The sequence below is a fragment of the Ailuropoda melanoleuca genome, chromosome 5 (genome assembly GCF_002007445.2).
Source record: "Ailuropoda melanoleuca isolate Jingjing chromosome 5, ASM200744v2, whole genome shotgun sequence".
Taxonomy (NCBI): domain Eukaryota; kingdom Metazoa; phylum Chordata; class Mammalia; order Carnivora; family Ursidae; genus Ailuropoda; species Ailuropoda melanoleuca.
The window spans coordinates 42,518,132-42,541,010 of NC_048222.1; the positions used below are offsets into that span (position 1 = coordinate 42,518,132).

The 22,879-nt window shown below is 50.4% G+C and overlaps 2 protein-coding genes across 2 annotated transcripts in view; one reads left to right on the top strand and one right to left on the bottom strand.

The window, feature by feature from the left end:
* Positions 1-10,941, top strand: part of RASL12 (RAS like family 12) — a 12,388-nt gene extending 1,447 nt beyond the window's left edge. Inside the window, exons 2-5 of the mRNA XM_002914249.4 lie at positions 1,207-1,263; positions 6,873-6,946; positions 7,620-7,810; positions 10,483-10,941. Coding sequence (XP_002914295.2) covers positions 1,207-1,263; positions 6,873-6,946; positions 7,620-7,810; positions 10,483-10,858 — 698 coding nt within the window. The 3' untranslated portion in view covers positions 10,859-10,941. The remainder of the gene's footprint in view (positions 1-1,206; positions 1,264-6,872; positions 6,947-7,619; positions 7,811-10,482) is intronic.
* Positions 10,942-12,447: 1,506 nt separating this feature from the next.
* On the bottom strand, positions 12,448-19,994 carry SLC51B (solute carrier family 51 subunit beta). The gene is made up of 4 exons (XM_002914248.4): positions 19,857-19,994; positions 15,139-15,350; positions 14,134-14,224; positions 12,448-12,742 (listed from the first exon to the last, which is right to left on the bottom strand). Exons 2-4 carry the CDS (start codon positions 15,233-15,235, stop codon positions 12,529-12,531), a joined length of 402 nt encoding a protein of 133 aa, XP_002914294.1. The 5' UTR covers positions 15,236-15,350; positions 19,857-19,994; the 3' UTR covers positions 12,448-12,528.
* Between the last annotated feature and the right edge of the window lie 2,885 nt (positions 19,995-22,879).

The window sequence follows — 22,879 nt, forward strand, 5'->3', positions numbered from 1 at the left end:
TCCCGCCCCCCCCCCCCCCCCAGTATTCTTTGAGACTCGCTGCGATCCTACTCTCCACTTCTGAAACCAGCCCCCTGACTCAGAGAGGGGACTCTGAATCATGTTTTCCTACAGAAAAGATTCGCCTTCTTTCTTCCCTTTGAAAATCAAATTGTGTCTGTAGCTCTGTCATTGGTACAGTTTAGCCAGTGACTACATGAATGAAGGAATTTAAATTTTTAAGTATGTATTCCCTGGGTATTAGTTTGCAAAATGACACTGTTAGGAATCCTGGGAAAGAATTTTAAGGATTTTCTTTAAAATATCACATTACTTTTTAAGAGTCCAGCATAATAGTTGGCTGGCCCTGGGCTTTATGTGGCTAAAATCTCAACAAAATCAGAGTCCTATTAATGAATTCCACCTGGGGAGAACTTCATTTTAGGTTTATATTTTTCGGGACACCCATGAGGCCCAAGACAGGGCCAAGACTTGCGACATAGGGGACGAAGGACTGGAGGGTGTTTCCTTGGGACGTGAATGTTCATACTCCTGGGGATCCCAGACTGATCAACTCGGCTCTTACCCTTTGGCTCATAGCCAAAACCGGAATAGATGCCCCACATTTCAGAATTTGCACGACTTGACCAGGGTGGGGGATATCTCCCTTCAGTTTGAGTTTCAGCAGGCTGATCCTAAGGTAGTGTGGGTCCTGGACCCCTCAGTTTAAGTTTTCTTTCTTTTTTTTTTTTTTAAGATTTTATTTATTTGAGAGAGAATGAGATAGAGCATGAGCAGGGGAGGAGCAGAGGGAGAGGGAGAAGCAGACTCCCTGCTGTGCCTGACACAAGGCTCCATCCCAGGACCCCGAGACTCAGATCTGAGCCGAAGGCAGACGCTTAACTGACTGAGCCACCCAGGTACCCCCAGTTTGAGTCTTTATAAACACCCCTTAGGCTTGCCTCTCATGGCTTTTTTTGCCATTAAAAAAAAAAATGCCAGGATGCAACTGGAGGGGCATGGTTCCTCATATTTCTGGTTTCTGCTGAGCTTCTCAAACCAAGTCCTCAGCTCCCAGACTCATTCCCCCAGAGAGCTGAGCTGAGTGTCAGCCAGGAGTCACAGAGGCTAGATAAGGCCTCCCTAAAACGAGAGGGGCAACCTCCAGGGGCCAGCAGCCAGGCATGGGAGGGGAAGACTGAGCCAACTTCTTTCTGCTTCCTGCAGCTCTGACCGTGAAGTTTCTGACCAGGAGGTTTATCAGCGAATATGACCCCAACTTGGGTAAGAAACTGCTCCTCCCCATTCCTCCTACTGCGTCCCACTTGGATCCCCCACAACACACACTCCTGCACTGTGGTGGGCCCAGACCTGACCAGGATCCATCATCTGAGGGCAGAGGGAAGGAGCCATCAGGGTGACTCAGCCCCTGGGACAAAATGGTTTAAGTGCCAAAAAGATATCCTTCCACAGCCCACCCCAGACAACTTGGGGAGTGGCTTAATTAAGAGAACCGAGAGAGGCTGATTCACCCTAAAATATGAGATATGGTGAGACTTAAAAAAAATCAAATGTAGCAGAACGTCTACAACCGTTGAGTGTTATTCTTCAAAATGGTCACTCAATGTACTTTTCCAGAAAAGCTGAACAAAACATTTCAGAAATGCTCTAGTGGTACTGGCTTCTGACCCATTTTTGAACCACAGAAGAAAACGTGTCTTCTTTTTTAGCCATATCATAGTATATTGGAAGAAATGATGCTCTGTTATCAGAGCTAAGTTTGAATCAATCCTAGCTCTGCCACTTCCTGGCTGTGCAACCTTGAAGCAATCACCTAATCTCTCTGAGCTTCTGTTTCTTCATCTGTAAAATGGACATAAAGATACCTATCTCAGAAAATTACTGGGAGGATTAAAGAACACGTAAAAGATTTATCCTAGTGTCGAATCCACAGTAGACTCTCAGTGCATGTTCATTTTTCCTTCCTCTTTTTTCTTTTTTTAAGATTTTATTTATTAGAGAAAGAACGAACAAGCAGGGGGATAGGCAGAGGGAGAAACGAACTCCCCATTGAGCACAGAGCCTGATTTGGGGCTCAATCCCAGGACCCCGAGATTATGACCTGAGCCAAAATCAAGAGTCAGAGGCCCAGCCAACTGAGCCACCCAGGCACCCCTCCTTCCTCTTTCCTTAAAGTTTACATTTATAACATTTGTTTATTGTAAACTGTTCCTGAGAAAAATAGTGTGTCTGGATACACTTAGCCTTTTGAAAATGGGGGTTGCAGTCTTGGATTGTTTTTCCCATTCGTAAGAATTAAATAAAGCATTTGTGGGACCCCTGAGGGCCTTCCCAGGAAACGCAGGGCTACGGGGCACAGACTGGAAACTCCACAGTACAGCATTGCCTGCAGCAGGCCTCTGATGGGATGCACTGTGCTACCAGGAGGAAAGAGCCCCTGAGCCCACTGGTGCCCTCAGTTCCGGCTGGAACATTGAAGTGTCGGAGCAGAAAGGGATCTCAGGGCTATTTAGTCTATTGGTTTCTAGAATTTTTTCCCTAAGTAGCAGAAGCCCTTCTTCCCAGGTGATCTTAAATAGAACCGCAGGATGTCAAACAGAGAAATCAGAGGGTGTTCCCTGGTTAAGGCAAGAGTACAGGGCAGCTGACTCACTGACAGCCCCTAAGGAGTTTGTTTCTCAGAACTTGGTTTGGCCACCTGTACTCTGACCCAACTCCTTGGTGCTACAGAGGAAGAATTAGGCCCAAGTTGCTGAGGCTTCCGGGCTAGGGTCACTCAGCAGGTCTGAGGGGAGCCCATTTGATTAGCATGAGAGTGGGACACAGGGTGTAATTGTGTCCTGGCCAGGGGAGGCATTGAGAGAGGCCAGAACAAGAAATTAGATAGAGTGGGGGAATTGAAGACAGGGAGCAGGTGGGAAGGAAAGGCATAAGCAGCGGTGTCTGGGAAGGGGAAAATGGAGATTTCCAAGGATGGCTCCTCAAAAGACAGATTCTGCCTAGCTCAGGTAGGGAATACTTATACTAAAAAATGCTAGCTGTTTCTCTGAAATTCAGATTTAATTGGTCATCCTATATTTTCTCTGGCAGCCTGCCTGCAAGTGTCTTCCTCCCTACCCACAATCCCTACCCTTCTTGCAGGGTCCCACCAGAAGAGCCTAGTACAGTGGTGGTTTGGGCTTCCTGATTGAGTAATCTTGGAGTTCTGACCTGTTAGTGGAATTCGTGGTCACACTGTCCAGGGGGTGGGGGGTAGGCAGCAGCTCCACAAAGGTCAGTCACCCTGGCCTGAGAGCCCGTCAGCTGGAGAGATAACCAGATGCTCTCCTTCAGCGTTCTGGGAGGCCAGTGCCACTCCTTGGGAGTTCTGCCCCACCGTTTGAATATTCCATCCCATGGCTGGCCACAGCAACAGTGGGGACTCTGGACCAGAGCCTTTCTTTCTGTGGAGAAAGTTCTGAGCATCCAAGGGGAGAGTTAGCCACCAGGACATGTAAAACAGCTCCTTCTCAAAGGTCTTCTTTGAACCCAGAATGAGTTGCTTGAGCATGGAGACCTGTGTTATTCATTCCCATTTCCAGGATGGAGTGCGGTACTAGGCACAACATAGATGCTCTTAAAAATGAGGTTGAATTTTAGTTTTAGGATTAGCCTTTAAAGAAGAGTTTCAACTATTATCCCCATTTTATGGGTAAAGAAATTGAGGCAGAGAGGGCTCAGTGATTTGCCTTTGGAGAACCTCAGGTACAAAGGAAGATGGGTACCACTCCAGTGCTTTCCCATAAGGGCAGCCTTATGCCCTAGAGGGCCTGGAATTAGAGGTCTGTGTGGCACTGGGCTCTCTGAGCCTCCATTTCCCTGTCTCAGTAAGGGCTGTGGCTGGGAGAGCTGGTAGGAGCTGAGAAAATCAGTGCCTATGGAAAGGCTATGCCTGCGCTGAGCACTCCAGGAAGGGGCAGGGGTCCCCAGGAATGCATCTTGTCACAGAGGAGCTGGGGGCACCTTGCCTGGCTTGCCCAGCTTCTCACCTCTCTTGCCCTCATCCTGCTCCAGCAAGGATATGGGCGCCATTTCTGAGGCACCATCCTACACACACACTGACCAGAGTGCCTTTAGTACCTTTAAAAAGCTTATTATTGCATAAATCAGGGGAAAATAGTTTGGGAAAAGTATCTTGTCTCGGCATGGAAGTCCTCAATATTATTTAGAAGTAGCAGTTTTGAATACGCAACTAATGAAGCATCAAACTTTACATCGGAATCTGGGGATGTACTGTATGGTGATTAACACAATATAATAAAATAAAATTAAAAAAAAAAAAAAAAGAAGTAGCAGTTTTGAAACCCATGTGGTTAAGGACCCCAGAATGCCCTGGAGAGCAGGACTTGGTGATGAGAAGACAGGACGTTACTGTAACTTGGGAAAGGACCCCCCACCTCTGGTCGCCTTGCTTGCCAAGGAGGAAGAAGCAGGATAAGATGCTCTCCGAGGCTTCCCCAGCGCATGTGCCACATCTGGACCAGAGCTTCTGCTCTTCTCCTGTGCTCTGTCCAGATAGAGCTCCAGGATCAGCTGGTCCCCTGAGCAGACGGTGAGGGGGTCCCCATGGGGAGGCAGTCCAGCCTAGAAGACCCACGTTCAAATTCCTTCCACTGATGGGGTGCTGTGTGGCAGCAGGCAAGTTCCCTCCTCCTCTAGGCTTCATGTCTCTACAGTGGAGCTAACAGTAACCTTGAAAGTCTGTTTGCTGTGAGGAACCCCAGGAGACCAACGTTGGGCTAATATTTTTCCTTGGACTGGGAAAGACATAGTGCCTGTTTGGGGGTGGGGGGTGGAGCAACTAAAGGGGGTGCATCAGACAACTTTGGCAGGAAAATAAAGAAAAATCTGAACAAGATGTAGGCATCCAGGGGCAGCTCTTCTTACACCAAATATAGTTAAACGTTTAGGGCATATTTTCCATTAGTGTTTTTTTTTTTTTTTTTTTTTGGTCTTTGAATAAGAGCAGCTATTTATCCAAGTCCCCAAACAGGCTGGGGATGGGAGCTGTCTGTGATTCTTGCTGGCTGCTAGTGGACCTGGCGTGTGTCCAGGCCTGGCTTGACTGCCAGGGGCTCTCAGAGACAAGTGGTTGTGAACTCAGCCAGGGTTGGGGTGGGGGGTGGAAGAAGGCAGAGAGGGCCCCAGTTCTGCCCAGAGAGGTCTTCTTTGGGGTCACTTGGGGCACGGGGGCACCCAGGGAAAGGTGACGGCCAACTGCACTCACACACATGGGCCAGTGGCATAGGGGGAGGTTGGAGTTAGGGAGAATGATGAGGTCCTCTTTGCATGCCTGGCCAACTCGCGTTTTCTCAGGTTTGAGGTCATGAGAACAACAACAACAAAAAAGTAAAAACTCATGAAATCCAAATAAGGTCAGTAGTTTAGTTTATAGTATGGTACCAATGTCAATTTCTTGCTTTTGATCACTGTATAATGGTTATGTAAGATGTTAACTTTGTGGGGAGCAGAGGGAAAGGCACACAGGAACTCTCTGTACTATTTTGCAATTTCCACACGAGTCTAAAATTATTTCAAAAGAAAAAAAAAAATCACCTAGGAATGTGAACCTGCCCTGTGACTTCAGAGCACCACAATCCCCACTGTCCTTTACCAGGCATTTATGGTGGGCCGGGCCCCGTGCCTAGGGACCCATCCAGTCCTCACACAGCCCGGTGAGGGTGTGGAGACAAGCATTTAGCACAGCGCCTGGCACAGAGTAAAATCTGGAAAACTTTTAGCCAGTGTTATCATGTTATCCCCATTTTGCTTTTTTAAAAAAGATTTTATTTAATTGAAAGAGAGAGAGCAGGAGGAAGGAGCAGAGGGAGAGGGACAAGCAGACTCCATGCTGAGCATGGAGCCTGAAGTGGGGCTCGATCCCAGGACCCCAAGACCTGAGCCGAAATCAAGAGTCAGATGCTCAACTGACTGAGCCATCCAGGGGCCCCACGTTACCCTCTTTGTAAAATGGGGAAACAGATCCTCAAAGAACTACAATGACTTGGCCAAGACACATAGCTAAAAGGTAGCTGAAGTTGGGTGTGATTCCACATGTCCAACCTAAAATATTCAACTACGCTGGAGTCCTCTGCTATTATTTTTTTTTAAAGATTTTATTTATTTATTTGACAGAGATAGAGATGGCCAGAGAGAGAGGGAACACAAGCAGGGGGAGTGGGAGAGGAAGAAGCAGGCTCATAGTGGAGGAGCCTGATGTGAGGCTCGATCCCATAACGCCGGGATCACGCCCTGAGCCGAAGGCAGACGCTTAACCGCTGTGCCACCCAGGCGCCCCCCTCTGCTATTATTTTAATAAGGATCATTTGTAAACCTTCTTAGGGACTTCTGAATGGGGACACACACACACACACCCCACCATGTATTGTGCACTTTTCTTTCCCCGTCCCTTCTCCCACTGGGGGCTTCCTGCGGGCTGGGTACTATGGTCAGAGGGCAGAGGCGGGGAAGCTTGGGGTTTGGGAAGGATGGGCTGGCAGTGCAACTCCAGAGGCCTCTGCTGCTAACCAAGCCTGTGGGCCACACTCTCCATCCTGTAGGCGTGGTGGGCGGACCCAGAACACAGTCCCATCCCCCGTGGCGTGTTCTATGACTGACCTCTTCTGCTCTGAGCCCTGACAGAGCAGCATCTCCTGGGTGGGAGTTCTGTCTGCGTCCCTCATTTGGGTGAGAGTCAAGGCCTTTCCAGCTTGTCCCAACTCAGCCAGCCCAGAATAGATCCCCAGGGTCTAGCACAGGGAGGCTGGGACTCAGACCCAGTCTGCCACTGAGTGGCCTGGCCTGCCTCTGACCTGGCTGACCGTCTGTTGCAGAGGACACCTACAGCTCCGAGGAGACAGTGGACCACCAGCCTGTCCACCTGAGGGTCATGGATACTGCAGACCCGGTAACATTTTCCCCATTACCCATGGAGAGCTGAGGGTCAGTGCAGACTCCTGAGAAGTTGTGCTCCCAGAATGGAGACAGATGGGAATTTGTAAACTTTTTAAGCCCTAGTTTGCTATGTGACCCTGAATGAGACACCTCTCCTGAATCTTTTCATTTGCCAAGTGAGAAGGGACGGGACAGAGCCTGGGGAGACGTGATGGTTGCTGGCGTCAGCTCTGAGATCCTGTGCTCTGGGACTCAATGCTCACGCACACACGTTTATGCAGAGGCCCCCCTTGGCCCGGGTCCCCTCAGTACGCACATCCCCCCTATGTTCTCATCACCCCCTGCCAGGATGGGATGTCAGTTATTCTCAGAAGCCCAGGGGCACCATCAACCTGACCCCAAACCCGCAGTGCCCAGGGACAGCCAGGTCTCTGTAGCAGCCATGCCAGAGTCTTGGCGCTGTGCCCCAGAGGCCAAGGTCTCCAGGCCTCTGGCTGGGTGGTGGGAGTCAGGCTCCTGAGACAATGCCTCCTTTCACACCAAGCCAAATCCACACTCAGGCGCCCCTTTGCAAAAGGCTGTGCTGATGAACAATATACAAAGACCCAGGGAGTGGGGAGGTGGGATGGAGCGGTTCGGGTGAAGGCCTTTACCAAACCCAGCGAGGCTTCCCTCCTTCGCCCCAGGACACCCCCAGGAACTGTGAGCGCTACCTGAACTGGGCCCATGCCTTCCTGGTGGTGTACAGCATGGATAGCCGCCAGAGTTTCGAGGACAGCAGCAGCTACCTGGAGCTGCTGGCTTTGCACGCCAAGGAGACACAGCGCAGCTCCCCTGCCCTGCTGCTGGGCAACAAGCTGGACATGGCCCAGTACAGGTGAGCACGGACGGTGTGTCCTCCGCTCCGGAGCTCACTGTCCCCATTTGGAAAGTCTGCGTGTTACTATCAGGGATGATTGGGCTGCTAAGGAGAGTAATCCCTGCAAATTTAGGTTAAAGGGTACAGTGTGCATGGCCTTGCAGACAGGCCAGGGCAGCAAGGGAAGAGCTTCTGGCCCACACAGGGATTGGACCCTCAAAGTCAGAAGAAAAGCCACTCCTTCCGTCCTCATGGGGCTTTGGGTCTCTCTCGGCCTCACCCTCTCTTGCCTGTCTATATATGTGACCTTCCAGCCTCACTCCCCATAGCTGGCTGGTTATTATTCTGTGCCCAATTCTAGTTCTGAGAAGAAAGGCTGTGATTAATAGGCTCCTTGAGTCAGGCGTCTGCTCTGGTCCAGCCAGCTCTCGCCTCACCCAAGCAGCCCCATGCTCATTCCCACCATGGCTGTGCTGAAGGCAGCTTCTCTTAGAATGGGCTGGACTTGAATCAGAGGTCACAGGCTGGGCCAGAGGGCAGATTACCAGCAAACACGGCAGCATTTTGCTTGGCGAGCACCGTGTTTTAAGAGACTGGGAATTGGAATGCTTTGAGGAGGGGCATGCCCTCTCCAGCTGACCACAGGCCTTACCACTCCCCATGGCTTTCCTCCAGTCTCTCTGTACATTTGAGTTGCTTGCGTGGCCCCTGAAAGCATGACGCTTCCTCTTGATGGGTAATCCCACTGCCCTTCTCCAACACTGACATTTGTCCTGTGTAGCCTGTCCACCTTCGAAGTCTGGCGCCTTCTACCCATTTTCCATATGCCCCTCCCTGTTCATGTCCAGTCACTCCTGCTCCCCCAGACACCCGAGGCCCATTGACTGGGATAATCCAGGAGAGGACCTTCGGTGTAGAACTCAGATGGGCAGTGGGAAAGGAACGTGCAGTCTCATGAAGAGGGGCCACTGTAGGAGCCTTCAGAGGCCATCGAGCCCTCAGACCAAGACAAATTCCATCTCAGGGAATGAAGGAAGTCGTGTCATCTTAAAACTGAAAGGTGGTTTTTGAGGAATCATAGAGCCCACGATGCGTGAAAGAGGGGTCCGAAGACGAATGGGATTGTGCTAAATCTATCTTCAGTATGAGGGGAAAAGCTGGACCACTGTTTTGATCCCAGTCTTTGCCAAAGGGATTGTCTAAAAATGGGTGGGGAGCAAAAACAAAGATTATGGGGCTCAGCGGAGCAACTTCGTTCCCTAAGGAAAGTCGTGACAGTCTGCCCCCATTTCCCTCTTTGATCCAGTCTGGTGATGGGTTAGGATTTGATGCGCAGTCGGTCTCCTAGCTGAGCGTTGGTGTGTCTCATGATTGACTTGCAGCTACATGGTAAATCATGGGTTAGAGCAGTGGTTACCAAACCACTGATAAAATTGTCACCAGGCTGCGACAGAACAAGAGAGGATCATGTGACGTGCCCGTGTCTCCCATTCACACACATGTATGCATGCATGGGGTGCTAGTTTCTGCAAATTCATGATTCAGGCTCCCACAATGAGAACTGTTTAGACTCAAGCTCGTCGTAAAGGTAAATAATATCCAGTATTCCTTCAAAAGGGGTTAGTCAGGAAGCAGTGAGCTTACAGACAGGACACCAGCCCTGGGTAGGGAGTCCAGATGCTCTGCCCCTGGCCCTTTTTGTCCTGGTCACTCTCTGCCTGATACTCCTCACAGGGAAGCTAGCCCACTCTCAGCCCCCCTGCTCTTGCCAAATTAACCTTGGCTCAGAAATCTCTTCCCACCAATACCCACTGGTCTCACGGGCTATGCCGCTGTCTGCAGGAATGGCGCAGGAATGGCGGGTGGGGCAATCAGCAGTGCAGGGTGGTCACAAAGATTCAGCCCATGGAACCTTGGCCTCAAGACCTCAGGTACTCCCACCCCTTCCTTCTGGACGTCTGACCGACCCAAGAGCCAGTCTTTTTCCTCTCACCTTGATTCCCATGGCTTTCAGGCCAGAAGCTTCTAGGACCTCCCCAGTTAAATATTCCATCCTGTCAGGATAGAGGGTATAGGATGAAGCTGACAATAGGTGTTGTTCCCTCTCCCCTTCTCTCCCTCCTTCCCTTGAAATGTCCCCCTTGCTCTCCCTGCCCCTCCCCTAGAAGAGCAGGCAACACTCCGCATGAGCCCTGAGAACTCTGCCAGCCACAGACATCTTGAGGCACCTCGCCCTCCCCTTCTCTGTGGTCTCACACCCTTCCGTCCAGACCACTGCCTTTCTCTGGAGCTGATCCCACAGGCCGGGGCTGAGGGTGGCCCATTTCCTGACCAAGGACCCATGCTGGCCTAAAGGGAGGCAGGGCTGGGAACGACCATCTTCCGGCCACAAGCAGGGTCTAGCCAGTGAGCTTCTCCCGTGCCCACTCTTTGTTCCTGAATTCTGGCTTTGGTGACATCAGCCACCATTTGTAGAGCACTGACTCTGTGCCAGGTACTAAACTAGACACACGATACAAATGGCCTTTCTGAATCCTTTAACAACCCTGAGAGGCAGATGTCATTATCCCATTGTACTCATGAGATGACTGCAGGTCACCAAGCCCGTGAGTGGGGAGACGAGTGTAGACGCAGGCCTGCCTGACTTGGACGCGCACTCCTGACCCTGCCTCGCCCTGCTTCCCCACCAGGCAGGTCACCAAGGCAGAGGGCGCAGCCTTGGCGGGGAAGTTCGGGTGCCTGTTTTTCGAGGTCTCGGCCTGCCTGGACTTTGAGCACGTGCAGCATGTCTTCCACGAGGCGGTGCGGGAGGCCCGGCGGGAGCTGGAGAAGACTTCCCTGCCCCGGCCCCTCTTCATCTCCGAGGAGAGGGCCCTGCCTCACCAGGCTCCGCTCACCGCCCGGCATGGGCTGGCCAGCTGTACCTTCAACACACTTCCCACCGTCAGTCTGAAGGAGATGCCTGCCGTGGCCCAGGCCAAGCTGGTCACTGTGAAGTCATCCCGGGCCCAGAGCAAGCGCAAGGCACCCACCCTGACCCTGTTGAAGGGCTTCAAGATCTTCTGAGGGCCCCCTAAGGATCCCAGACTCAGCAGCTGCCCGGGGCTGCAGGACAGGGGCTGGCTTCTCACCACCGCCTTTCCCTCTGACAAAACAATAGCCCTTGCGCTCTGGCAGACAGCTGACCCCTCTTCCAGCACCAAGTAATGTCCCTGACATCCAGTTCACGGTGTGAGCGGGAGGGACAGGCAGGAATGCTGCTCTTCCTCACTCCCGGCCTTGGTTTCTCTGGTAACCACTGCATTTCCTGACCCTGAAGGGTAGTAGCCACTGAGACAACCCAGAGACCTGGGGTCAGCCTGAAGTGGAAGGAAATTGCAGTGTCCATCGTGGTGCCATCACCCCTTCCAACTGCAGCTACAGCCGGTCTGGCTGTGGCCCCTAGTGGACAGCTCTGGATGGTCCAGCTCCAGGAAGCCCTGCCCGGTAGGTGTAGGCCTGAGAACAGGCTACAGGAGGAGCAGCCCTGAGGTCCTAGCACCACCTGGTGGACAGGAAGGGCAGAGCGACTACAGGTTTGGTGGAGGGCGGGGCTTGCCTGGCCCTCCGGTTGTCCTTTGACTTCACAGAAGCCCCAGGCAACAAACCCCACAGTTTATCCAAGTAAAATCTAGTTTAAATAATCCTATGGGACAGGCTGTGAGAACCAAAATTTCCAGGAAGGGCTATTTCCAGTACTTTGCCTTTCAGTGAGGACTGGGGACTCTGGGTCGGCCAGGGTAGCGAGCCTCCAGTGTTTGTCCCCCCAGGAGACAGGGCCCCCTTATTTTCCCATCTTAAATTCAGGACTCTCTCCACAGACCCTCAGGACCGCCTCCTGAAGTTTAATGATCAGAGCTGTAGAACAAAGTCATTCTCTCTAGTGACCAGCACCCAGGACTCCCAGGAGCCTATAACTGGGGGTATCAGACATCCAGTGGGTGCTGTTAGCCTGCCCCAGGCTCATAGGTAGAAACACAGTAGACCATCTGTAGTCTGGTCTAGCAGGACCCAGTACCTTCGACAGTGGGTCTGAGTGTTCAAAGCCCACTTTTGAAAGATAGAAGCTAAGGCATTTGGAGTTCATAAAGCAATTTTTTTTGCAGAAGTTATTTGAGGTCATCACCACAGCTGATACAACAACACTGTGGCTCAGACACAGGATCAGGACACTGTCTCGGGATCCCACTGTTAGCACGAGGAGTCCATAGTTTTCTAACTCTGTTTACCTCGGGGCCCTGGCCCAAAGCAAATCTCTCATGGACCCTCAGCAGATAAGCAGGTAAAGGAGAGGGCTGTGCTAGGAGGAAGGGATGCAAAGAGGATTCTGAGCCCAGAATCCTGCTCTTGGCAATTCCAGGACCTTGGATTAAGAGCAACAGCTCTCACCTGGCCTTCGACCCCATTCTGTGGATGGAGAAGTTGAGGCCAGAGGGAGGCTATGAACTCCTCAAGACCACAGGGGGAGTCCTAGCCGGGCTTCCTGACCCACAGGCCGGCTATGGATTTCGGGCTCCTGCTGCAAGCTGCTTGTGTTGGAACACCGCTGTTTGAACAAACTATGCAATTCCAAATGCCCACTTCCAGAAGCATTTTAATAAAAAGTGGTGTTTTTCCCCCCCATAACAGAATATTAGTTTGATTGCAGTTCATTCATCTTATCTGCTGGCAACATGGGGCAGGGCTCTGAACTCTTGCTAGGTCTCCGATTCCTGTGGGTCTGGAAGGAGAACCAGTGACACGTCTCCCTCTTTTAACTCCATTTCCACCTGGGCTAAATTGTGCTTTTCTGAGAGCAAAGTCTCTCTTAGGATGTTCAGGTTATTGTCATCTCTGGTTTCAGCCTCAGCCTCGTCTTGGACTTCTGGAGTTTGCTTTTCTGGTTGGTTTTTCCCCAGGAGCTTTTGATTTCTGGGAGGAGAGAAAAACACTTGAATCTGGGTTCCCTGAGCTGGGGTACTGAGTGGCTGGGAGCAAGACTGGGCCTCCCAAGTGGATTAGCAGGTTGGAGGGGGAAATCCAGTAGCTAGTTCTGGGAACTGTTAGGGGAGAAAGCCAACATAGTTTGGTGTTCTTTTGGCAGAGAAATGGCTTATTCTCGCCCGTGCATCATCTCACCAAATCCTCTTTGCCACCATGAGCTCAACTATTATCGCCCCCTGCTCCCCTTACAGGTGGAATGGGGTTCAAAAAGGTCAAAGGTACACATACCTTGGACATGCATTTAAGTCTCCTGACTCTGGGTTCCACGTTCTTTTCACCAACCCACATTTCCTCTATCCCAGGGCTGTCAACCTACTTAGTGTAGTTCCGTGTTACCCCATCCCCACCCTCATCCGCCTCATCCCTAGACAAACTACTTCAGGAAGTTCCTAACTCATCTTCCTGCTTCTAGGTGCTTGCTTTTCCAAGCCAGCGCGCACACACCAGTCATGTTTCTAAAAGCCCCGGTGCACACATCACTTCTCAGCTCAAGCACCTTTAGTGGCTCCCCACTGCCCATGTCCTTAACCTGGTGTTCAAGACCCAGCCTTTCTTTCAGTAACTCCCCCAAGTGTCCTCCCTCCAAAGGTGATGGTACTCAAGATACCCCTAGGCGTCCTGGCCATAGTGGAGGGACCCAGCTGTGGTAACGGCTGAATGCCCAGAGAATCTGCTCGGGCCAGAGGGGGAGCAGCTCAGTGTCTGCTGCTCCCATGGACAGCCACTTTGTCCCTGAGTTGACCTTGCTGAGGGCGATGCTTCCTGACAGGGTAAGAAAGGCAAGGTCACCTTTTTAAAAGCTACACTCCTTTGGTTCCTTTTATATCCTACATCCAGACTAACCTTGCTAAAACAGACGTTTCATGTCCCTGTGCAAAGCCATTCTCTGGCTCCCCAATGCCCATGGTCTAGAACCTGAATTCCTTGGGATGCCACCTAGGACCCATACATTCTGGGTCCTTCCCTCCTCTTGTCCTCTCTCCACCCCCACCCCACAGCCATATGGGCCGCCCCTCCTCCAGCTTGGTGCCTGCTATCCCTCAGTCTGAAGGCTTCCCCGGTCCACTCTCCCTCTCTCTTTTTGCCTTGAAGTCCCCAGATCCCACCACTGTGTTCCCACACGCTCTGTATGTCCCCCACTGAGCATCTGTCACTCTGAACTACACTTATCTCCCCACCAGACTGTAAATTCTATAAGGCTGCATTTTGCTGTCCCAAAGGGTGGCTAGCCAAGACCCCTAGATGACGGCTCCCTGGATTTCCCTTGGGAGGGCAGGTCCCCCCACCTCGCAGAGACCACCCCCAGACCAGCTCCTCACCTGTTTGCCTGGATGCTCCTTCCCAGAAGGACGAAGCTTATCACACCCACCACGCCCACCAGGGCAAAGATGGAATAATTCCAAGGAGATGCTGGGGAAGGACACATGGAACAGAGCCTTGAGGGAGAGGCTGGGTGCCCCTCAGGCCCACCGACAGCTGGGGCTTGGGCTCAGACTCAGCTCATGGCATCAGTCATCCCCTGCTGTGGGCCAGGTGTTGTGGAGACTAATGAAGATGAGCCCTGCCCTGCGGGGCCTCCAGTGTGGGGGAGCGGGAGAGGGAGGGACAATTTCTGCCCTGCAGAAGCCCTAAGCTAATGACGGGGGAGAAGGAAGGGGTGGCCGCGAAACTGTGTTCAAAAAACTGCCCAGAGGATATGTAAAGTGGCTAATCTGAATTTGGATAGTGAGATGTGTCCACACCAAACCAAAATGAGGCAGGATCCAGCTCCAGGGCCACTGCATTTGCTGTCCCCCCACCAGGAAAGCTCTTCCCCCACGTAACCTGTGGGGCTCGTCCTCTTGTCTCCTGCAAGCCCTTATTCAAAAGTCAGCTTCTTCGCGATAAGGCCTTCCTCAACCATGGTACCTACTCTTCTGCTCCCTTTCTGGGCTTGATTTTTCTCTGCCTTGCTCATCACTCACATGCCATGCATTTTAGCCGTGTGTCTTGTTTATTTTCTCTCTCATCAGAATGTGTGCTCCATGGAGGGCAGACTTCTGTGCTGCCTTCACTACTGTAACCCCAGTGCCGAGGACAGTGCCTGGTGCACGGGAGGGACTTCAGAAATATTTGTGAATGAGCTGATAAATGAGAAAATGAATGACCACACCCCAAGAAGAGGAGGGTGCGGTTAAGCCAGACTCCCCTGGGAATTAAGACCCCTCAGTCTCAGTCCCCACCTTGGGGGGGAAAGGTGCAGCCTGCACTGGCCGAGGCAACTGTGTCAGGGGGTTTCAGCCAGATTCCCCCCCCCCACCCACCCCCAATTCTCCACCCCTTACCATCTTCTACCCGAAAAAACCAAAGCACTTCTTCCAGCAGTTCCTGAGGCGCCGTGGTACCGGCTGGGGCTGGGATGACCCCCTCACTGTGGTCCATGCCCCCTGCTCCTGGGTGGGATCCGTTTCTGACAATGAAATCCTTAGATCTCTTGGCTCCCCAGCTGCCCTCCTGGTCTCGTAGGTTCCAGCCTTGAGCAAAGACCTGAAGACCCCTGGAAAGAAAACAGAGTGCGACTGGATATCCCATCCCAGTTTGACCTCCCTTACTGCCCCAGTGCTCCTGTGGCACAGTTACTGGACCAAGACGGCTGGAACTCGGGGCTGGTGGAGTCTGGAGAGATATCGTAGAAGTAAGTCACTCACGTCTTCAGTAGGACTCATTACGTGTGGAGAAGGGTGTTGACCTGGGAGTGAGGATTGAGTCACTGATGGGCTCGGGGACCCTTGCAGGGGACATTTTCTGTTTTTTTGCTTGCCCAGCATCCCCATCCAGCTTCTGCAGCCTGACGCACTCTGTCACCCAGGTTCCTTAGCGAATTATCCCACCTCTCGCCATTGATTTTCATATTGTAGTCAGTCATGGGCCCCTGTGTCCCCACCGGGACGGGGCCCATCAGTCTCTCTCCCGGACGCAGGCATACCTGTGACCCAGAGCTGAGACTAGGGAAGATGCAGAGAGCTGTGCGCCACGCAAGAGCCTGAACTCATGCTCGCTGGGTAAAGCCCTTAATTTGAGCCTGTTCCCATTCCCACAAAGCAAACAGGTGTAGCGCTGTTGACCAAACCTCAGTCAGTCCCCAAACAGCCACGAAGCTTGACCTGTTCTTGTACTGCCTGTCGTATTACTACTTAACCTAGAAATTTCCACTATCCACATTCAAATGAAAAGAAAGAGGTACAATTCACTTTGGCCACATAGTTCCTCTAATCCAACATACCCCAAATATTCTCATTTCAATGTAGTCAGTATAAAAATGGTTGAGGTATTTTCCCTTTTTCGTACCTAGTTTCTGAAACTGGGTGCAAGTTTTACACATATTGCATATCTCAGTTCTGACTAGCCACATTTCAAGGGCTCAGTAGGCTCACGAGGCTACTGTAAGACACAGTGCAGGTCTGTGCCCGGGCAGGGCCAGGCCGCGGCAGCGGATTCTCCCAGCTGCTCTGGGCTCCTGGCTTGAGGGCTTGAGGACAGCAGGCCATGGGGAGGGCACCTTGGGCTAAGAGTCAAGGAGCTGGCCCCTCATCTGGCTCTGCCTGTGGTTAATTTGTCTCGGCAAATCACTGGGTCCTCTGAAGAACAAAAAAGGAAATAATAGGGAAAATAAGATTATCTGCTCAACGAAGAATACTATCAATAAAGTAACAAGCACATGTCCAGTTGGGATAAGATACTTATAATGCTCGGGGCGCCTGGGTGGCACAGCGGTTGGGCGTCTGCCTTCGGCTCAGGGCATGATCCTGGCGTTGTGGGATCGAGCCCCACATCAGGCTCCTCCGCTGTGAGCCTGCTTCTTCCTCTCCCACTCCCCCTGCTTGTGTTCCCTCTCTCGCATCTGTCTCTCTCTCTGTCAAATAAATAAAATCTTTAAAAAAAAAAGATACTTATAATGCTCAAAATCAAGAAAAGACTGATATCTAGAGTATACAAAGAATTCTTGCAAATTAACAAGAAAAAGACAGGAATCCTAATAAAAGGTAAAGGATGTAAACAGGCAATTTACAAAATAGGAAACCCAAAAGCCTAGTAAGCATATGAAGAAATGATTAACCTCTTGGCTAATCAGAAGAATGAAAATTAAAAGAAAAATAAAATCTATTAGATGGACTTGGTTTGGAAGGTAAATTATGCTGCCTGTTGGTGGGGCTCTGGGGCTCAGGCACTAACAGAGGGGTGTAGACAGGCAGCCGTCTCGAGAGCAAATCAGCCAAAGTAAGTATACGCACTCCACAACACCGCAGTTCAGCTCCTGAGTGTGTGTGTGTGTGTGTGTGTATACACACACATAAATATCCCAAAGAAATTATCCCCAAAGATCATAAAGGCGCATGCCATGCCATTTAGGAAAATTCAAAATATGCACACAAAATAATACGTATTTTACAAAAACATTAGAAAAAAAGATACGCATTACACACATGTGGGATAGTTATCTCTGGGGGAAGAGGAAAAAAGGAGCAGGAATGGAAGTAAGAGTAATTAAAGAAACAAAACCGGAGAAGGGTTTTGAACCCAATCATGAAAACGTCATGGCACTGATAACAAGGACAAATGCAAAGAGAGAACAGGAGGGTCCCCGGGACCACCTCAAGTGCCCCACTCTGACACGGCCTTCTGCCATAGCCCCTGGGTGCTCAGCCAGGAACATCCCCAAACAGCTGGACGGCAAACAGCCAAACAGAAAAGCAAAGTACGGATAGAAGGATTGACAGCAGAGGTTTGTCCAAATCTCAATGCTCTCAGAAAACTGAAGAAGCACCTTTAGACTTTGAGGGAAAATATTTTGACACAAATATAACACGGAGCTAAGTTTTTGTATGTGGGTGATCATTTGTGTGTCAAGATACAGATGGAAGGTCGGGGAGAAAGGAGGATCTTTTTTAGATCTTCTGGGACTTGGATGCATAGCACCTACTCACGACTTACTGAACACGTCGAATGACGGAAGGACAAAGTTACGGGAATGGCTGATGTTCTCTGTGATTTGCTATTCCTGCTCCAACGGTCTGTCCAGAGCACTTGCTACGAAGGGTTGTGATTTTTCTGTCCAGCCTCAGATGCAGGAGTGTCTGGATTAATTAGTAACATTGGCCGTAGGCTCCTGTCACATATGCAGACCCCCCAGATCCACAGAGAGAAGAGTGTGAAGGTCAAGGTACTCAACACTGACTCCCTCTGGGGAAGTAGGATGGAGCCTAGACACGTGGGGCATTTGCTTGGAACATTTCTGTGTTGTACACATTTGTTATGAGTATACACTACCTTCTTGGAAACCATACATGTAATTACATTTTAATGTAGGTATATTTTAAATATATATTTGATGCATTTGCATGTATTTTTTTGATGGCTGTATATACTGTATTTACCTTTTGAGATAACAGTTCCAATGTTGGACATTTAATTAATGGAACTGATAAGATGTCGATCCTTCCCAGCTTGATCCATAGATCCAATGCAAGACCAACCAAAAATTGCACCAAGTCATGCTATGAATATGGACAAACTGAGTCTAAAGTTTATATGGAGGGGCAAAGGACCTAGAATAGCCAACAGAATATTGAAGGAGAAGATCAGAGTCTTAGGACAGATGTTACCCAACTTCAAACTTCCTGTAAAGCTACAGTCAACAGGACAGAGTGGACTTGGCACTAATCAGAGAAGTGTACAAATATGCGTGGGCTGATGTCCGCAGTGGAATGCGGGGCCACAGACACATAGGCTAAGAGTGGGGTGCGGGGTGTCTCCGGTCACTCTCTGCTCCCCAGCTATAGTTTCATAAATGCAGTGATAGGATTCCTTGCTGTTTGGTCCCCAAAGCTTTATACTTACTTTCTACTTTGGCTTTAAATGGGCTCACGAGAGATGCCTCCCCTACTCCCTGTAGGCAGGCAGGCCCAAGTAGGTCCCCCGGAGGCTGACATTGTCTGTGACATTGTCACGGAGACATTTCAGACCCAGGCCCTCTGGCTTCGCCTGTTTATAGAACCCCTTAGGGCCAGTGTCAGAGCTGGCTCTGGGGCGCTGGGTGAGAAAGAGGAGCACAGCTCACGCTCTTCTTAGCCTTTTTCAACCGAACTTCTTTGCCATGCCTACCAGCCCAGCCTTGCTACTGGTTTTTCCTTTCCTCTGGGGATTTGCACCATGTGGGAAGGAGGTTTTTCTATGTGGGAGCCACTTCTCTGGTACAGGGGTAAGTTGGGGTTTTCAGGGAGCCTTGTTTGGTGCCTCCTTCCACATTTCCTTCCTCAATCTATGCAGAGTGGCTCTGGCTGCCATCATCTCCTTGGATGCCAGAGGGCTGCCTCCCCAGCTCTTGAGCCCGGGGTGCTGGAGCCTGCTGGGAGGGGACTCCAGTTCTCTGGCATGGCCTGAGGTATGGGTGTGCATGCTTGGTGGAGAGCAGGGGGACATGAGGGGGGAGGTGGGGAAGACCATCGTTGCCCTTTGGAGCTTGGTAGGAGGGTGGACCCCAGGGATTTTGGCAAGTGCCACTTCTGGTAGTTTTGGAAATTTCCAAATAAATCCTTGTTTATTGGTGGTAAAAAAAAATTGTTTAATTGTTTTAAATTGTATAATGTTGTTATAATAAATATATACCAAAAAACAAAAAATCAAATTGACAACGCAAATCCAAGTCTCGAACTGAGAGTCAGCCCCCCTGGTTGTGTTAGATGCCACAGGAACAGAGGACACATTTCCTTCAGAGCACTTATCCAGGTTCCTTCTAGAGTGACCATCGTATTAATATACCTGCTTTAAAAAAATTATTAACCAAACTTCATGATTTATTTGGCTTTCGTTTTTCTATTCATGTCCTTTTCCTATTCCAGGGTCCCATCCAGGATATCACATTGCATTTAGTTGTCATGTCTCCTTAGGCCCCTCTGGGAGATTCCTGCATTTTACAGCGGGGCTTAACCATCTGCCACTGGACTGTCATTCCTGCCAAAGACCCTGAGCCACCCGTCCCCCATGGGAGGTGGAAGACACTCACCCTGGATCCCGCTTCTGGGTCCCACCTTGATCTGCTGTTGGGAGCAGCACTAGTTTCTAGGTCCTTCTCTCACAGGAGCACCAGGTGGTCTCTGCACTTGAGCACCCCACACAGCTGTCCCCTGCGGGGCAGTGCTACAGAGCCTGTGACAGCGGGGCCCATCTGGGAGCTCTGCCCTTAGCACACGCCCACACCTGGAACCTCCTCCGTCACTGCAGGGTGAATGACCTCTTGAATGAGTGGCCCCGGATGGTAAACTGGTTCCACCTGACTTTCAGGATCTGAAAGAACCAGGAGCTCCAAGCTTTCCTTTTTTCCTGATCCAAAAGAACCAGGAGCTCCAAGCTTTCCTTCTTATATGTCGGCCTTGAGTAAAGAAAACATATCTAGACTCTCTTGCCAGTCCAGGGAATGGGCTGGGGAGGACCCTCGGTCTGGTAGTTCCGTTGTTCCAGGGGGGGTATGTAGTTTGCCCACCCTAGGCCTCTATTTCCTGCTGTTATCAATATTTAACCACAGAGCAGGGAGCCAAGTCTGGCCTTTTATAGCTTGGGCTTTCTCACAGCGAAGGTCATGGCCTTGTGTAAATTTTCTGCACGGAGCTACAAAATAAGACCTTCCAATTGCTAGGCTAGATTGAACAGGATCATGTGCTGGGAAGGACTTGGTGGGAAAGCAGAGCAAGGCCAGACTCATTCAATTCTGACTGTTGCTGAGCTCTGGGCTTTTCCACCTACTGGCTCCTTGCATCTCCAGCAACCTTTGGAGTGGGTCAGCAAGGAGTTCCCATTTCACAAATGAGCAAACAGGTTGAGTGAGATCAAGGGAGAGGTCCAAGTTCCTCTATGAGTTAATGCTAACTAACGGTGTGGATGACAGCGTGGTGCAGAGGAAAGGAGACCCCACAGGGAACGTAGGGCCTGCATAGAACTCCAGTCCCTCATCATTTTGTAACTCAGTCATTCACTCAATAAATATTGAGGGGTGTCCACGTGGCTCAGTTAGCATCCGCCTTCGGCTCAGGTCATGATCCCATGGTCCTGGGACTGAGTTCTGCATCGGGCTCCTGCTCAGTGGGGAGCCTGCTTCTCCCTCTCCCGCTCCCCCTGCTTGTGTTAGTTCTCTCTGACAAATAAATAAACAAAACCTTAAAAAAAAAAAGGTGGTGATAAGGGGAAGTGACAGAAGATAAAGTTGGAGGATGAACAGAAGCAGATCATGCAGGGCCTTGTAAAACAGGATGATTTTGGATGTAACGAGAAATCGCCAGGCGGGAAGTGACGTGGTCTGACTGACGTTTATCTAAGATCACTTGGCTCACTGGCATGGAGAATGCATTGTAAAAGAGCAAGAGAGGAGCTGGGAGACTTGGCATTCATCCAGGCAAGAGACAATGGCAGTTTGGGTCAGGATTGTGACCGTGGTGATGATCAGAAGTGGTCTGATCCAGGGTGCATTTGGGGGAGAAAGGCGGCTGGTAGTTTTCATGAGAGAGGAACTCAACACTGATTCTCTTAAACACAAAAGGAATTCTAAAGGAATTTATTGGGTCCTATAACTGGGAATGGCAGGGTGGAGCTGACCTTTGGGATAGCTGGAACCAACAGCCTGAAGAGCCTTAGCTCTTTCTCTCTCCTGCTCTTCCCTGCTTCTCGCTGGATATCAGGCTCATTCCCACGGGCTCGCCATCTCCAGGAACCTGGACCAGGCTGCAGGAAATCCAGGCTCACATCTCTGTAGTTGGAAGGAAAAGAGTCCCTTTCCTCAGATCCAGTTTGGCAGTTCCTGGGAAAGGACTCTATTTGTGCTGGCCTGGATCACGTTCCCATGTTTTGGATCGGTTATTATGGCCAGAAGGTGAGGTACCATGGATGGCTCAAATCTCATGCCATGGGATAACCATGGCTATGGGCAGGACAGCCACTCCAATGTGGGTCCCTAAAGTGACTCCTTGACCCCAATCCTCCCTGACCCTCCCCGTCTGCCTTTGAGGACTGTCATGGGGACTTTAAAGGGCACTGTGTGCCGTTTAACAAGAGCCTGCCCAGCCCAGGTAATGAGAGAAGAAATACTGTGATACTTTTGAATCACTTTTTTTCCCAATTTATGTAAATGTTTTTACTGAAGTATAACATACATACAGAAAAGTATTTGAATATTATGCTATGGCTTAGAGAATTTTCACATGAACACACCCATGTGTGAAACCCACACCATCCAGATCAAGAAGTAGAACACCGTCAGAATTCCAAAGACTTCTGTGTCCACTTCTGGGCACTAAGCCCCCAAAGGCAACCACTAGCCTGACTTTTAATACCATAGGTTAGTTTGGCTTATTTTTATACTTTATACAAATAGCCTGCAAAGCCTAAACTTTTACTATTTGGCCCTTACCGAGAAAGTCTGTGACCCGGACAACAAGATAAAGGAATCTGGGTCCCCGAATGACCTCACAGAGCGGAGCAGCCTACCTGCTCTGGACCAGCTGTCTACCCCTGGAGCGTTATTTGTGAGAGAAGTAAACTCTGACATGATCCGAGGCACTGTGTTTGGGATCTCTTTGTTAACAAAAACTTAGCCAGTACTGTAACTGATACATACATGATTTGTGTCCAGTAACTGCTGAATAAGGGACTACCATAGCATCAGAAGAACGAAGTTCTAGTGCTGTTCATTCTTTCTCCAACCAGCCACGTGCCCTTGAGCTAGTCACTTGGACCTCTTTTTCTAACTATATACAAGCTTCAAAGAGAAGTAAAAAGGAAAGATATTTTATTTATATTAACAATTTTTAAAAATTTATTAATTTGAGAGAGAGAGCAAGAGCATGAGCAGGGGGGAGGGGCAGAGGGAGAGGGAGACACAGATTTCCCACGGAGCAGGGACCCCGTCACCGGGCTCAATCCCAGGACCGTGGGATCATGACTGGAGGTGAAGGTAGATGCTTAACCGACTGAGCCACCCAGGTGCCCCAAGGAAAGGTATTTTAGAAATTATCATCAGGAGAGGCCAATTACGTGTTG